The 17,080-nt window shown below is 68.7% G+C and overlaps 1 protein-coding gene across 2 annotated transcripts; it reads right to left on the reverse strand.

Moving 5' to 3' along the window:
• Positions 1 to 30: 30 nt before the first annotated feature.
• On the reverse strand, positions 31 to 13,203 carry THRA (thyroid hormone receptor alpha). 2 transcript variants are annotated; one of them, XM_059869147.1, is made up of 10 exons: positions 13,091 to 13,203; positions 7,800 to 7,844; positions 6,677 to 6,910; positions 5,417 to 5,478; positions 3,792 to 3,892; positions 3,564 to 3,711; positions 2,754 to 2,959; positions 1,665 to 1,811; positions 1,320 to 1,578; positions 31 to 349 (listed from the first exon to the last, which is right to left on the reverse strand). In XM_059869147.1, the coding sequence occupies exons 3-10, from the start codon at positions 6,727 to 6,729 to the stop codon at positions 99 to 101; spliced, it is 1,227 nt and encodes a 408-aa protein (XP_059725130.1). In that variant the 5' UTR covers positions 6,730 to 6,910; positions 7,800 to 7,844; positions 13,091 to 13,203; the 3' UTR covers positions 31 to 98. The 2 variants fall into 2 exon arrangements, with proteins under 2 accessions (XP_059725130.1, XP_059725131.1); XM_059869148.1 differs by having other exon boundaries at positions 7,800 to 7,847; positions 13,091 to 13,190.
• Positions 13,204 to 17,080: the final 3,877 nt, after the last annotated feature.

Consider the following 17,080-nt stretch of genomic DNA (forward strand, 5'->3'; position numbering starts at 1 on the left):
TGGGCGCAGCATCCCCTTTTCCTTACAGGGGGACGAGAAAGATTTGGGGGGGGGCCAGAGCGGGGTTGGGGGGGCACAGGGTGGGGGGGGTGTCGTCCCTACACCTCCTGGTCCTCGAAGACCTCGAGGAAGAGGGGGGGGAAGAGCTCGGTGGGACACTCCACCTTCATGTGCAGGAAGCGGCTGGCGTGGCAGGCGCCGATCATCCGCAGATCCGTCACCTTCATCAGCAGCTTGGGCCAGAAGTGGGGAATGTTGTGTTTGCGGTAGTTGATGTAGTGCTCAAAGGCCAGCAGATAGGTCTCCTGGCACTTCTCGATCTTCTCCACGCAGATCAGCCCCGTCCGGTCTGCAGGAACCAGGGAATCGTCAAGGGATGGTGGAATCAGTGGTTGGGTGGGGATGTTAAAGCTCATCCAGTCCCACCCCTGCCATGGCAGGGACACCTTCCACTGTCCACCTTCCACCCTGTCCCAGGGTGCTCCAAGCCCCATCCAGCCTGGCCTCGGACACTTCCCTTTGTCAGTCCTCACCACCCTCACAGAGAGGAATTTTTTCCAATATCCCATCACAATCTCTCCTTTTTAGTTTAAACCTCTCCCTGCTGTCCTGGCATTCTCTGTCCATGGAGAAGTCCCTCTCTCAGTCCAGCACTGCAGGGATCCTCCCTCCCACAAGGCTGAGTGTCCCACACACCCCCTGGCTGTTAGGGTGCCCACCCCACAGACCCACGTCAGCCTGGCAGGGGTGCCCAGAGGACCAAGAGGCTCAGCCTGTGCTCCTGGGTGCCCACCTCATGCTCCTGGGGCTCCTCCCAGCCTGGCACAGCTGCCTGAAGCTCTGGGAATTGGGATTGCCACCCCAAATCCACCCCAAAATTCAGGGGGGCATGATTTCCCACCCTGAAGGTGTTGGGGGCTTTGGCATCAGGGTGCCTGTCAAACCACCCCCAGGACAGTGAGAACTTTGGGCATCAGGGTGGGTGCCCACCTAATGCACCCCCAAATGCTGGGGCTCTGGCATTGGGGTGCCCACCCACCACACCCCCACGACAGTGAGGACTCTGGGCATTGGGGTACCCACCCAATGCACCTCTGCATGCTGGTGGTTGTGGGCAAAGAGGTGCCAACACAACAATCCCCATGGACACCCTCTGGGCATGGGGGTGCCCACCCAATTCCCCCTGAACTTGCAGGGGATCTCTGGCATCAGGGTGCCCACCCAACCCCTCCCCAGGACAGCGACAATTCTGAGCATTGGGGTGCCCACCCAACAAACCCTCCGACTCCCTGGGCACCGGGGTCCATCACCCCCATTACCTGAGGACATGAGCAGCACAGCCTGGAGCAGGGCCACCTCGGTGTCATCCAGGTTGAAGGCAGAGAGGGACTTGCCCAGGTCGAAGATGGCATCAGAGACGACGCCGAGGCCGCCGTTCTTGAGCTGCTCCCGTTTCACCGCCATCTCCCCGCTCAGCGTCAGCGTCTCGCTCTCGGGGTCGTAGCGCACGGCCGCCCGCAGCGACATGATCTCCATGCAGCACCCCTTCAGCAGGATGATCTGGTCCTCACAAGGCAGCTGGGGGCAGTTTTGGGGGGGTTTGGTGTGATTCAGACCTTGAGCTGAGCACCCCAAACCTCCCAAAGTCCCCAGCATGCCGTTACCTCTGAAAACATGGGCAGTTTTTTGGCAAAGTCAACCACGCGGGTGATGGCCGGGGTGATGATTTTTGTAAACTCGCTGAACGCCTCCAGGTCGACTTTGTCCCCGTCGGGCATGGAGGCCATAGGGGACTGGCCGATGTCCTCAGGCTGTAGGGGACATGGTGGTGTTGGGGGGATGTCATGTCACCATGTGGGATCACCGTGGTGGCATTGGGGAGTATGGTGTGATCATGTCACCCCTGGGACTCCCACAGCATTGGGGGCATTGAGGGGTGTGGTGTGACTGTGTCCCCCATGGTGGACATTGGGTTTGGGGGTGCAGTGTGACTGTGTTACCCTCTGGGACCCCCATGGTGGGCAGTGGTGTTGGAAGTGTGGTGTGACCACGTCCTGCCCTGGGACACCCATGGTGGCACTGGGGGTGTGGTGTGACCATGTCCTGCCCTGGGACACCCATGGTGGCACTGGGGGTGTGGTGTGACCATGTCCTGCCCTGAGACACCCATGGTGGCACTGGGGGTGTGGTGTGACCATGTCCAACCTGTGGCCCCCACAGTGGTGTTAGGGGATGCAGAGTGACTGTTCCCCCTCCATGACCCCCACAGTGGACAGTGGTGTTAGGGGGTGCAGTGTGACCTGTCGCCCCTTTGGGACCCCCATGGTGGGCAGTGGTGTTGGGGGTGCAGTGTGACCCTGTTACCCCCTCCCTGGAACCCCCAGGAGGCTTTGATGTGACCCTGCCCCCCCCTCTGGGGCCCCCATGTCACTGGGAACAGTCGTGGCAGGACCGGTGCAGCAGCCAGGAGAGGGAGCTGCATGACAGGGACAGTGACAGGGCCAGCGGCAGGGCCAGGCCAGGGCCACCCGCGGGCACAGCTGTCCCCTTCGGTCACTGCTCACCCCTGAACCCTTTAGGGGTGACCAGCTCAAGGACACTGAGCAATGTCCCAACCCCCCTCGACTGCCCAAGGACACGGTGACATCCCAAACCCTGGCACTGCCACCCCGTGTGTGCTGAGTGTGCCAGTGCCCAGCAGATCCCAGCTGGGACCGAGGTGGTGACAGAGTCCCCCCAGTGCATCCCCTCACCAGGAATTTCCGCTTCTGCTTCCAGTGGCTGCCCTGGGCATTGGTGCTGCGGTGGGCTTCTGTCACAACATGGATCAGCTCCCACTCCTCGGCGCTGGGGTTGGGGCGGTGCTGCAGCGATTTGATCATCTCCTCCTTCCGCCGCCGCTCCCGGTTCTCCTCGATCAGCTTCCTCTTGGCTACCCGCTTGGAGTCATCCAGCACCACTGCCGGGACCCCCAGCATCAGCAGGGATCCCCCATCCATGCATCCCACAGCTGCAGCACCCCACAGTGACCCCCCAGCATCAGCGGGGATCCCCTTATCCATGCATCCCACTGCTGCACCCACAGTGACCCCCCAGCCTCCTCCTGTGGCTGCTCCGGGCACCCCAACTCACCCCACAGCACCACGACTCCAAACCTCCTCCCCAAAGCCCCCCACAATCAGCTAGGACCCCCCATTTATACATCCCACCCCACTGCTGCATCTGAGATCCCAGGCTGCTCCTGCAGCTGATCTGGGTACCTCACTGTGCCCATGGTGCTGGGACCCCACCCCACAGGGACCCCCCACCCTCCTCCTGTGGCTGCTCCAGGCATCCCAACTCACCCCATAGCACCACAACTCCAACCCACCTCCCCAAAGCCCCCCACTATCATCTGGGACCCCCACAATCAGCTAGGACCCCCCATTTATACATCCCACCCCACTGCTGCATCTGAAATTCCAGGCTGCTCCTGCAGCTGATCTGGGTACCCCCCTGTGCCCCACAGTGCTGGGACCCCAACCTGCCCCAGCAGCCGAGCCCCCCAGTGCCCCCCAACTCACGGTCCATGGCCATGCCCACGGAGATGCACTTCTTGAAGCGGCACAGCTGGCACTGGTTGCGGGTGATCTTGTCAATGACGCAGCACCCATCGTATTTGCAGGAGTAGGTGGGGTGCAAGTTCTTCTGGATGGTCCGACGGAAAAATCCCTGGGGAGGGCACAGGGGGGGACACAGTGAGCCCTGCTGAGGCCCCCCTGAGCCACCCAAGCCCCCCTGCCCCAGCTCACCTTGCAGCCCTCGCAGGTGATGCAGCGGTAGTGGTAGCCGGTGGCCTTGTCCCCGCACACCACGCACTGTTCATCTTTGTCCAGGTAACTAGGGATGTACCCTGTGGGGACCCCCGAGTCAGGGACCCCCAGGGCACCCCAGGGTGGGTCCCCACAGCAGGGACTCCTGGGGTGCTCCATGACAGAGATCCCCATGACAGAAATTCCAATGTCAGGCACCCACAGGGCACCCCAAGTCAGGGACCCCCGGAGTGCTCCATGACAGGGGAACCTCAAGTCAGGGACACCTGGAGCACCCTGTATCAGTGACCCTCCCACACACCCCACATCAGGACCCCCCCAGGAGCCCTGAATCAGGGACCCTCTGCACACCCCACATCAGAGACCCTTGGCACATGCAGCATCACCCCCCACGCCAGGGATGCCCAGTACATCCTCCCCTCTCTGTGCCTCAGTTTCCCCTCTGTCTGCACCGTGCTGTTGGCCCCGCCACCGCCCCTGGTCCGGCAGGGGAAGGGTTAAGGCTGGGGGTGTGAGGGGGGTGCCCGAGCCCCCCGCACCAATAAAGCCCCCATTATCCCATTATCCGGCCGGGCACCGGCAGCGGGGGGGGGGGGGGGTCCCCGTCCCCCTGGCACACAAAGACACACTGTCCCCGCTGCTGTCTGGGGTCCCCCTGCCTGGCAGCCCGGGGACCACCCCCCCGCCAGAGCCCCCCCACCACCAACTGCTCAGGGAAACTGAGGCACGGATCATCCGTGAGGTACGGGGTGGTCCCCAGCACCCCCCCAGGAGGCCAACCTCGTGTTTTGGGGGGCAGGACGCTGGAATCCCCGATGGGTGGGAGAGATGGGGAGGGGGCTGAATGCCTGGGTGCCCCCTGTAGAGAGCACCCACATTTCGGAGGGTGTCCCCAGCACCCCGGGAGCGCTGCACCCACCCGGGATCCCACAAACCCAGGCGTGGGGACCCCTCGAGCCCACTGTGCCGCTCCTCAGGCACTGGATGTGGGGGTCCCCGGGTGTTCCCTCCCTCAGGGAGCGGGGCGGGTGCAGGGGATGGGCGGGAGCCGCACGCCCGGGTTCCCCCCGGCCCTCCCCCGGCAGGTCCCGCCGGCGCCGGCCGCTCCCCGCCGGGGAATGGGGCAGGGCGGGGGGCAGCGCCCGCGGGGCCCCCCTTATCGCCCACCCCAGGGCGCTGCCGCCCCGATAGCACCGCCCCGACCCACGGGGCACCGAGGGGGCAGAGACCCCGGGGGACCCTGCAGGGATGTGGGGTGCCGGGGGACTCTGGGGTGCCCGGGACAAGGGGTGTCCCTGCGACCCTGGCAACGACATGGGAGCCCACAGGGGACAAGGGGTGTCCGTGGGACTCCGGGGAACCCAGCCGAGACCTGGGGTGTCCGTGGGACACTGGGGTGTGCAGACACAGGAATCTTGGGGTGCCCATGGGGGACGAGGGGTGTGCACAGACTTCGGGGGACCCAGGTGACACATGGGGACCCTGGCAAGGATTCGGGGCCCCCAGGGTGGCCCATGAGGTGCCTGGGTGAGGAGGGAGTGCCCAGCAGGGCCAGGGGGTGCCCGGGGGGGGGTTCAGCGGGAGCCGCGGGTCGCTCCCCGTACCTGACATGCTGCTCTTCACCAAACATTGGCTGCTCTTTCTTTTGCGCTTCCCATCCAGCCACCTGCGGGAGCGGGGGGGGGGGGGGACAGGCTGGGACGGTGCCCAGCGCATTCCCGCTGCCCCCCCCAAAATTCTAACAGCCCCCCTAAATCCCCCTCGGACCCCTCTCTCTGCTGGGAATTGGGCAGCCCCCGCCCGGGGGTCCCAACGCGGCCATGTCACGGGTGGGGTCCGGCCCTGGGGTGCGGCTTGGGGGGGTTGGAGAGGGCCCTGGGGACCCCCCCACCCGGAGCAGCCCTCCCGGGACCCCCCCTCCGGGACACGGCACCGCCCCGGGGGGGGTGGGACCGGGCGGGGGGGAAAGGAGGGGAAGGGAAAGGGTGGTGGGTGGGGGAGGGGAAGGGAAAGGGTGGGGGGTGGGGGAGGGGCGGGTGAAGGGTGGGGGGGAGGGGCGGGTGGGGGAGGGGCTCATTCACAGTCAAAGACAAAATGTCCTTTTGGCTGAGCGGGGAAGTGACGTCATCGGGGGCTCAGCCAATGGCGGGCGGCGGGGGTCCGCGCGCGCCCGTCCCCGCGGGGTGGAGGGGGGGGGGGCTGAGGCCGGGGGGATTGGCACCTGCGGGGGGGGCGACCCGGGGACCCCGCACACCCCCCCCAAGGGGGGCTTCAGCCCAAGGTGACCCCGAAATAGCCCCGGGGGGGGCCGAGGGGCCTCCACGGGGAGAGGCACGAGTGGGGGGGACACCATAGGGGGTGTGGGGGGCACGAGTAGGGACACCTGGGCATGGACACACCTGGTGACATGTGGGGTGCAGGGGGGACATCCGGGACATGTGGGGATGATACTCAGAACGGAAGGGTGCGTAGGGACGGTTGGTGACATGTGGGGTACGGGGGAGGGGGGCTGGGGGTTAGCTGGGGTGCACAGGACATGAGGACACCTACGGAACGTGCGTGGGGACACATGGAGGTGACGGGGACACAAGGGACACCCAGGATAGAAGGACACACGGGGCACGGACTCATACACAACCACCCAGGGACACACGGACACAGAGATGACCGTGCAGGGGGACACACCGGGCACGAGGACACAAGGACAGAGTGGGCACAGGGGTGCAGCAGGGATGGGGACACTTGGGGACACACACGACATCCGGGCACAGAGGGCACAGCCAAGTGCAGGGACATGCAGGGACACCCCAAGCACAGTGCCACACGTGTCCCCCGCGTGTCCCCGTGCTGGTGTGGGGGCTCACCGGGTGTCCTCTGGCTCCGACAGCGGGTCCAGGGTGCTGGGCTTCTGTTCCATTCACCGCAATTCCATCAAGGAGCGCTCAGCACCGACCGGGGGGGCTCCGGCGCCACGCGGGGGCCACGGCGGGGTGGCCACGGCGGGGCGGCCACGGCGGGGGGGCCACGGCGGGGGGCTACGCCGCGCACCCCATGGTGCCCCTCAGTGCTCAGCACCGCGCAGCATCCCGGGCCGGACCCTGCGGGACGGCGGCGTCAGCCCGGACCTCCGGGAGGGGGGAGGGACCAGCCCTAGGGGACACAGAGGGGACCCCGAGGAGCTGTGGTTGCTGGGGGGGGGTGGGTGTGAGTGTGCAAGGACGTGTGGAGTGTGTAAAGGCGCCCAGGTCTGGGCAAGGGCATGAGGGACGTGTGAGAACACAAGGAGGGAGCGACGTGCAGGGTGTGACAGCAGCGGGGCTGGGCCAGAGGGCAGAGCGGGGTAAGAGTGTGCACGGAGGGGGCGGGGGGGTGGAAATGCACAGGTGTGAGAAATGCACAGGTGTGCAAGGCTGTGAGAGCATTAAGGGAGGGGAAGAGTGTGCAGGGTTGGGGAAGAGTGTGCAGAGACGTACAAGAATGTGCACAAGCGTGTGAGCTGGGTGTGCCATGCCGTGGGAGAGCATGCACAGGTGTTCAGGGCACGTGTGAGTGTGTGCATGGGTGTGCAAGAACATGTACAGGTGTGTGAGGCTGTGGCAGTATGGAAGGTGTGTGAAAGAGTGTGTGCAGGGTTGTGCAAGGCTCTGTGAGTGTGCACAGGCGTGGGTGGGTGTGCAAAAGCACACCCAGGCTGTGTGAGAACATGCCCAGGGCTGTGAGTGTGCAGCAAAGCACAAACACACACAGATGGGAGCTCCCCCCACCTTTGGGGCAGGGCTGGGGGAGACCCCAAGAGGAGGGGGGAGTGTGTTGGGGAGGGGGTGCAGAGGGCAGCCCCTCCCCACCTAGGGTAAGCCCCTCGGATGCTGAGCCCTGACGTGCTCATTGCACAGCTGAACACCCCCAAATCTGGGGCTGGGGGTGACTCCTGCTGAGGGGGGCGACCTATGGGGTGGGGGGCGATTTATGGGGTAGGTGGAGACTTACGGGATGGGGGCGCCGGAGCTCCGGGCGATCCCTCCTCTGCGAGCTCTGCTGTGGCAAAGACACGATGTGGGGGGGTCAGAGCACGGGCAGCACCGGGGGGCACCCTCCGACCCCCCCACATGACGAGGACACGACGACAGCAGCACCCCCGGCTCTTGGTGCCCACCCCGTTCCACATCCCACGGGTACCCAGCACCCATCCAGCACCACGATGGGGGGGACCTGCTCAAACCCCCCCCCCCGTGACCCCCCGGTGACCCTCCCGGCGCGGAGGGGTGTGAGGGGCGCGGGGGGCCCTCAGCCCGCGCCGGGGGGGGCGCGGGGGGGCGGCGGCGGGCGCGGTGCCCAGCCCCGGGCTCCTCCGCTCCGCGCGGGGACAGCAGAAAGTAGGTCACGTTTGTCTTGGCCGCCACAGAAATTCCTCCGGCGGATTTAAAACGCGGCGGACGGGGCTGGGGGCCCCCCCGACACCCCCACGCCGGCCCCCCTTGCTGTCCCCCCCCTCCCAGATGAGGACACCCCAACCAGCGAAGGATGGGGGCGAGGGATGCTGCACCCATGGGTGCACAGAGCACCCCGTGCCGCACGGGGGTTTCACATGAGGGGTCCCCCAGAATGAGGAGGGGGCGTCGCCTGCAGCAGCCTCTTCAGGGAAACTGAGGCACCGCACCGCACCCCACCAGCCCGGGGTACACTCCCCTCCTCGGGGGGCTCATGTGGCCTAGGCGCCCCTCGCCGCAGCCTCAGGCCGGGTTTGGGGCCGGCGGTACCTATAGAGCCGGGGGCTGCAGCAAATGTTTGTTCCATATGGGAACGGCGCGCCGAGAACTTCCAAGTATAGGCACTGGCAGGGATCCAGAGCTGCGCGGCCCCCGCCGGGCAACGGCCCCCCCGCCGCCCCCCGCCCCTCTCCCCCGGGACCCGGCGGAGCCCCGACACGCTCGGTGCATGTGTGGGGCTCGGGGTGCAGCGACTTGGCGCTGGAACCGCTGTGGGGTGGAATAAGGGCTGTCCCCAAAGCCAGCGTGCGGTGGGTGGGCTTGGCCACCCCGCCTCAGTTTCCCCGTTGAGGTGGCCTGGTGGGTCAAACGAGAGAGGTTTAGGGCTAAAGGCGGGGGGCGGCGGCGTTTTAGGTCGGGGTTCGCCACCCCAGCGAGACCCCAGCAAGCCCCTGACACCCTCGGCATCACCGGCACCCTGGGATCACCCGGCGGAGCCTGCGGTGCCGCTCCAGGAACCGTCACTCGAGGAATCCCGGGCGCGCTGGGGCGGCCCAGACAGACAGACACGGGAGGCGGCTCTTCTCGTCCTCCTCCTCCTCTTCCTCCTCCTCCTCCAGCGGGACACGTGTGATGAGCGCAGTCAGGTCTCAGCCCACCCTGCGCCGCCGGCACCCAAACCTGCGCGTCCCACCTGCAGCACCAGGTGCTGGGTGGGTGCTGGGTGGGAGCGGGGTGGCAGCCAGCGGGAGCCCCCCCGGCGCCCCCCCAGCCCAGCCCCACGCCCAGGGGAACGTTTCTGCTGAGTCGGGTGGTTGCAGGCGGCTGAAAACAACCCGGGGGCAAAGTCCGGGGCTGGGCTGACGGCGGGAGCCACCTCGCCCCAGCGGGGGCACCCAGCACCCCTCTCCCCACGGACCCCACCCCGGGGGACCCCCGGAACGGGGACCCCAGACAACGGGACGCCCCTCCACAAAGACAGTGACCGCCTCCGTGGGTGGCGGATACCGGGGCCGCCCCACGGGGCCACTGCCGTGTCCCTGCCCCCCAGCACAGATGGGCTCCGGGGGTCCCAGCACCCCCCCAGCCCAGCTGCCAGCTGGGTCAGGGAGGTGAGGCCCTAAGCGCTTTAGCCACGGTGCCAATTAGCGTGATTAGCACGGGCTGGGGGCAGGGCAGACCCGCGGCCGCCGGCCGGCCAGGGATCCCCGGCCATGCGGGCACTGGGGCAGCGTCACCGCGGGCACTGCGGCGTCACGGTGGGCACCGGGGTGGTACAGATCTGTCACTGCCTCGACAAACCCTGGCTGCACCGTCTGGCACGACCATGCCGTGGGAGTGTGGCCAGGCACAGGGCACCTGCCGTGCCACGGCTGGCGGCACCCGGCACGCGCCGATGCCCGTGTGTGAGGCTGTGCCAAGTGCCACACGCGTGTCTGGTGCTGGGCGCTCGTCACACACCTGTGCCAGTGCCTGGCACACCATCATGCCCAGTGCCACGCGGTGTCACGGGCATGTGTGGCAGTGGGGACAGCAAGCTGTGCTGTGCTGTGCTGTGCTGTGTCAGGAGGCTGCAGGAATCCCAGGCATGCACAGCAGCTGGGCAACCCGAGCAAGGGGGATGCCACGGGCCTGACATCAGGGCAGCCCACCCAGTGCCCTGGGGGTGCTGCATGGTGCCCCCTCCCCAGACATGTGGGGTCTGGGCCGTGCTGCGGCACAGGATGGCTGAGCCCAGGTTTGTGTCCTCTCTGTGGCTCACGGCTCATTGAAGCCATCACTACTAGGACAGCTGGTGGCTGCAGAGCTGGTGACCTGTCCCAACACTGACTGGGCACCCAACGTTGTGGCCTTGAGCCTCTGACAGGTCCTGTGTCCAACGGGTCCTGCATCACCACAGAGGGGACCTGCACCATGACCCAGGCCTGGCCCCGCAGCCCCCACAAAGCCCCCAGGATTCCCAGGAACTGTGCATCCAACCAAGGCCCCCAGGATTCCCCAGGAACACTGCATCCAACCAAGGCCCCACCGGCCTCTCCTTCCTGCCGTGTGTGAGCATTGAGCTGTGTCTCCTTTTCCCCATCCCACCTCAGCTTCCCTTCCCACCAGAGCTGCCTGGCAGAGAAAGAGCCACAGTCCCATATCCCCAGCAGCGTGTCCCCTGTGCCAGCACACAGGATGTGGCTCATCCCGATGTCACTGCTTGTCCAGGCTGCAAAGGTCACCCAACAGGGACCCCCAAGCAGGTGGTGTGTGCTGAGTGTGCCCAGGCTCAGCTCTTTGGGGCGGCTGCGGGCCCCGAGCCCCGCGGGGTGCCCCTGGCCCCAGGAGGTGTGCCGGGACGCCGGGAGCTATTCTCAGCCCTTGGCACGGCATGGGACGTTTCTAAATCGGGGGCTCTGGTTCACGTGCACGGGGATGGGGGGGAGCTCCTGGGTCCCCTCCCCGCGGGGCCCTGCTTGAAGGGGGGAGGTGGCCGCCACGAGGTGCCCAGCGCGGGCACCCACGAGGGGACACAGGGACAGGCACCGGGACACAGCAGCGAGACCGCCCGTGGGAGCCCGTCCCCCCTGAGAAGGGGACGCAAGGGACAGTGCTCGGAGTGTTCCTGCAGTCACCCGACCTTGTCCGAGAGTCTGCAGCGCGGGGGACATCCCGAACGGCACCGCCCCAGGGGGCGCGACCCCGCTGCGCCCCCCGCCCGCATCCAGCCTGAGCGGGGCCCGGAGAATGCAGCCCGTGCCCGCCTTCGCCTCCACCGCGTCCCCCATTCTCCTCCTCCTCTTCCCCCCCAGTCAGGAGGGGGACCCAGGCGTCCGGCCCCGCCCCCACGCACCGGCGGCTGCGCGGGGTCCGGCGGGGCCGGGGGTCCGCGGGATGGGACCCTCGGGGCGGCCCCGCCGCTGCTTCGGTCTCCGCTGACCCGGGAATGCGCTCACGGGGCGAGGAGCGGAGCCGGGGGATGGGGGGGGTCCCACTTCCTGCAGCCGCCGCCCTTCAGGAGGGGTCCGGGGGTGCGCCCGCAGCCCCCCCGTGCCTGCTCCGCAGGGTGCGGGACACCGGGCGTGGACGGCCCGCGCTCTCCGCTCCGGGAACCCGTCCGCGGGGCGACCCCGCCGCGGCCCCGCGAAGGTCACGGCCGCGGGAGGGTGAGGGGTGCAGGGGAGAACCCCCACGCGAGGATCCCGCTCCGCCGGCCCGCGGGGCCCGCACCATTGCGGGGGGCACACGCAGCCGCACGGCACTGCCTTGGGGAGGGGGGGACGCGCCGCGTCCCCACCCTGCGCCAAGACCCCCGGGCAGGGGAGCCCCCCCAAACCGGTTCCACCGGGGTTTGCCGGCGCCCCATGGCGGCCCCAGCCCCCCTAGCGCTCCAGTGGAGCCGCGGGGGTCCCCGGTGCCATCGGGGGTCAGGCGGGGTGAGGCGCAGCCCGGCCTCCCGGTGCGGCTCCGGTGTCGGTGCCGGTGGCAGCCCCGAGCGGGGGGTGTCACGGCTGAAGGTCGCGGTCCCGGGGTGACCTTGGCCGTGGCGCCCGTCCTCCCCTGCCTCAGTTTCCCCGCATCGCAAGGTGGGGACACGCCAGAGTCCGGCTGGGACCGCATCCCTAACCCCGGCGGCGACACCGGACCGGGGGCAGGATCCGCCCCCCCGGGGCTGGGGTGGGGGACATCCCGCGGGACCGCGGGGCGACGTGCCGAGGGGAGCCCCCGCCACGCCCCGCGCCCCGATCAGGGCGAAGCCTGTGGTGCGGGGCTCGAGGCCCCCCCCCGCCCCGCCGCACCGGGGACGCCCCCCCGCTGCCCCCGCCCTAACCGGGAGCGGCCGAACCGCCCCCCCCCCGCCCCCCCCGCGCTCCGCTCTCGGCGCAAAAAAAAAAATTTAAAAAATATTTTTAAATTTTAAAAATAAAAAAATCGCAGCATTCCTGCCGCCCTGCGGGGTGGGTGCGGGGGAGCGGACACAGGGGCCCCTAAAACCCTCACGGACACCCCACGGCGCCGTCACGGCCCGGCCGTCCACGGTCCTCCCCCCCCGCCGCGACAGGGCCACGGCCTGCCCACGGCCCGGCCCCGCGACCTGCCCACGGCGCGGCCCCGCGCCCATCACCGCAGAGCCACGCCGCGGCCCGGACCCCGCCACGCCGCCACGCCACGGCCACGGGGGGGCCGCGGGGCCGGGGGGCCACGGCTGGGGGGGGGCTGCCCCCGTGGCGTGGCGTGGCGGGCGGGGGGCAGCGCCGTGCCCCGCATGCAGCAGCGGCGGGTGCGGTGGGGGTGGGGGGCGCGGTGCCCCCCCCCGCCCCCCACGGGGGAACGCGGCCCCCCCGCCCCACGCCAAACGCCCGGATTTTCCAAGGAAAAAAAAAAATCTTTCCCCGTGTTTTTTCCTCGCGGTTCGCGGCCCCCGAGCCCTCCGCGGGTCCCGAGCCTCCCGAGGCGATCGCCCCCCGCACCCCCATTCCACGCACCGAACTGCGCCCGTGCTCAGCCGGGGGGGCCCGGGGGGGGGCGGCGGTAAACAACCGGGGGGTGGCGGGGCCGCTCGGGCCGGCGGGGCCGCTCGGGCCGTACCTGAGGTCGACGGCGGCGGGCGCGGAGAGGCGGTGCGGGGTGCGGAGCGGGGCTCGGAGCGGCGGTGCGGGGCGCGGAGCGGAGCGGGGCGCAGCGGCGGCGGCGGCGGACGAACGGCGCTGGCTCCTCCCTCCCCCGGCCCCGCCGCCCGCCCGCTCCGCTCCGCCGCGGCCGCAGCCCCCTCCGCCGGCCGCAGCCGCTCCCTGCACCCGCCGCGCCCGGCCCCGCGTGGGGACCCACGGGGGAGCGGCGGGGTCCGGGCGTAGCGTGGGAGGGTGACCCCGGGATGGGAAGCGCGGCACGCGGGAATGGCGGGATGGGGACGGTGGCAGTGGCTGGGTGCGCGATGGGAGCCCTGGCGGTGCCCACGGGGATGTGGTGACAGCGACAACGAGGACGGGGGGTGGTGAGCGCAGGGTGGGGGGCTGTGTGCAGGAGGGGCGAGGGGAAGTGCCCGCGGGGGTTGGGGATGGCACCCACAGGGAGCTGGGGACCGTGCCCACAGGGTCACCGGGGTGGTGCCCGTGGTGGGGTGAAGCTGGTGGCCACAGGAGTTTGGGACGGTGCTCACGGGGATCTCGTGACAGTGACAACGGGGACGGGGGATGGCGACCACAGCGTGGCGGGCTGTACCGAAGGGGGACCGGAGATGGTGCCCAGGGAGGCCCAGGGGGATGCCCGTGGCAGGGTGGGGATGGTGCCCACAGGGACTGAGAACAGCACCCACGGGGATGCTGTGAAAGTGACAACCTGGTGTCCACGAGGGCAGGGCACGGCACCCGCAAGGGGCTGGGGACGGTGCCCACGGTGCTAGTGACAGTGGGGACTGGTGGGGCTGCCCACAGGATTTGGGGACAGCACCCAGGAAGGGCTGGCACGGTGCCCTCGCTGGGTGGCGGTGGGGTGGAGATGATGCTCATGGAGATCTGGGACGGTCCCCACGGGGGTTGGTGACAGTGCCCACGAGGCAGGGGGCAGCTCCACACCCCCGGGTGCCCAGCTCGGCCTGGGGAGGGGCACACACCAGACACGGGGGTCCCATTCAGATCCACAACGCCCTGGGCAGGATCCGATCCCGCAGGAAACCCTCACGTCGGGGGACCCTGCCCCTGCGCCCCCCGGGGGATGTGTGGGATGGGGGAGGACGGGGGTCGTACCCCGCTGTGGGGCCGGAGCCGGAGCCGCTGTGGGGCCGGGGATGGTGGCGTGCACTGGGAGCCCGGGGATATCAGTGGGGAGGGCGCTGAGGGTCGCCCCCCGGAGCCCCCCGACCCGCCCGTGCCACCCCACCCCCTTCCCAGCAGCCCCTGCTCCCAGCCCCCCCTTTTCCTCCCCGGACTACACGTCCCGTCATGCCCGGGCTTAAAGCGGCTCTGCCGCCCCCCCACCCCCGCCCGGAGCCCCGCAGCTCGGCCCTGGGACCCCCGGGGGGGTTCAGTCTGGCCGCCCCCCACCCCCCAGCCCCGTGGGTACCCCCCTCCCTGGGCTGCTGACACCCAGGGGATGAGGGGGACGGGGGTCTCCTGGGCATGAAGACTTCTAGGAGAGGAGGGTCCCCAAGGGATGAAGTCTTCTAGGAGAGGAGGGTCCCCAAGGGATGAAGGTTTCCTTGGCAGGGGTGTGCCCAGGGGATGGTTTCCCATACTCGGGGAGCGCAGGCAACACCCAGGGAAGGGGGGTCCCCAGCGGCTCTCAGGGCACGGTGCTGCTCAGAATGGGGACAACAGGGGGACAGTGCTACATGGATCTCCAGGGGATGGTGGTCCCCAGGTGATGGGGGTCCCCAGGGGATGGAGGAGAGTGACACCTGGGACTGCTGGTGGCTGTCCCCGACGGACTCCAGGAGCTCCTGCTACCGCTGGTCCCGACAGCCCTGTGTCCCCACAGCCCCCACGGTTCCCCCGGTCCCTGGGTCACCCTGGGGCCCTCCTCCACTGCCTGGCGGTCCCAGCGTGGCGGGGCAGCGGCAGCGTGACGGCCCCCCCGCCCCTCCCCGCCTGTTCCGTACACTTTATCCTCAGCAAACACGGCACGGCCACGGCCCCCCGCAGCCGTCTGCCCGCGATAAGGCTGTGGCCGAGCTTGCCTGCCCCCAGCCCGTGGGGCTCGGTCGTCTCAACGCCACCTCATGTCCCCAGATCCCCCTGCCTGAGGCTGCCTGGCAGCCCCCATCCCAGTGGGGAAACTGAGGCAGGGCTGGAGTTTGCCCATGGCCCCTCTGGAGCACATGGACAGGCGTCTCTCACACTCATCACCAGCTCCCTGTCCCCCATGAGATGCCCCTAGGGCCACCCCAAGTCTCTCTGCACTGCCCCAGCAGGGTGGGGACCCTGTACCCCATGGCAGACGCTGATTTGGGGGGATTTGGGATTTAGAGGGGCTGTGCTGCTCTTGGGGCACAGGCACTCAGCTGAAACATGCTCAATAAAATTCATCCTGCTGCTCTGCAGCAGACACACTAAATATAGCCCCAAGTCAGCCATGGTGCCCCCCAGGACCCCCAGGAAGGGGATGACACCCAGCACCTCCATCCCCATCACTGGGCACCCCCATGGGGCAGCACCCACCACCAGCTGGGGGGCATGGACAGCCCCACAGGGGAGTCCCCCCAGCCCGGATCAGATCCTTCACACCCCACCAAACACCAGTCACCAGCCATGTGCCCCCCAGCAGGATGTGCCATCAGAGCTCCCAGCCACCCCAGTGCCCCCCGTGGGAAGGGGAAGCCCCCCACGCTGGCCCCCGCTCGCCCCTCGCCTGCCCCCGGCGCTGGGAACGGCCCCGGCCCCTTCCGGCCCCCCCGGCCCCGGGCCGGAGGCAGCTGTGCCGGGGCGCCCTGCCAAGGCACCGAAGCCTCGACGCCTTCCCCCCACCAGGCCGCCCCCGCGGCGCCCCGGGGAGCCGCGACCCCCCGAGCACACCCTGCCACCCCGCCAGCACCCCCACGCCCTGCCTACCCCTGACTTTGGGGGTGCTGTGCCAAGGGGGGGGGAGTCCAGCGGGGCTCCTCAGAGCCTGGAGACCCCCGTGGTGTCTGTTCCCCGGCCAGCTGTGGGAAGTGGCCCCCCCCCCTGCACAGGAAATCCCTCCTCATGGATAGGGCTGCCCCCGGCGGGACCCCCCCGCTGCCGGGGGTGTCCCCCCCGCTGCCGGGGCCCCTCGCCGGCTGGGCAGCCGCTGCTTGCCCGCCTAATCCCGGCCCCGGCACGGGGGGATTTGCTGCGCCCCGGCCCCATGAATGATTAACCGGGGAATTAAGGGGCCTCGAAGCCCCCCCCCCCCCCCCGGAAAATGGGGGCAGTGGGTGACTGAGCTCCCACCTCACCCCTCTGGGGGTCTTCACCCTGCTCCTGAGCCTTGGGAGTTCCCCTGGGGTTCTCCCCTGGGGGGTTCTGGGGGTACTGACAGTGTTGGGGGTGCTGAGGGTTTGGGGGGGAGCTGGGAGGTTCTGGGGGTGCTGAGGCCTGGAGGTGTTGGGGTTGCAGGGGGTTCTGGGGGTGCTGGATGTGTTGGGGGGCTACTGGGGGCTTTCTGGGGAGGTTGGTGAGCTGGGAGTACTGGGGGGGGCGCTGGCAGTTCTGGGGGGCTGCCCCCCGGCCTTGCTCCCCATCCTCCCGTTGCCATGGCAACGGCTGGCACCATCCCTGGGGATATTTTTAGCTGCTGGTACTGCAGGGAGGGGGTGGGGGGCAGCCTGGGCCCATGGCTGTGCCACGTGTGTGCACACACGTGTCTGCAGCACACGGCCGTGCACACCCGCGTGTGCCCAGCCCTGTGCTGGTACCTGTGTGTGCACACCTGCCCGGGGGTGCTGGTGTCTGCACACGTGTGCAAGAACACACACGCACACACATACACAGAGTCCTGGGCACCCACACGTGTGAACTCACCTGCCTGTGGGCATGCACACATTTGCACACCTGCATACACACACACTGGCGTTCTGGGAGACCCATGCTGCCACCCCAGAAATTTTGCACACTCACCCCT

The sequence above is a fragment of the Haemorhous mexicanus genome, chromosome 28 (genome assembly GCF_027477595.1).
Source record: "Haemorhous mexicanus isolate bHaeMex1 chromosome 28, bHaeMex1.pri, whole genome shotgun sequence".
NCBI lineage: Eukaryota > Metazoa > Chordata > Aves > Passeriformes > Fringillidae > Haemorhous > Haemorhous mexicanus.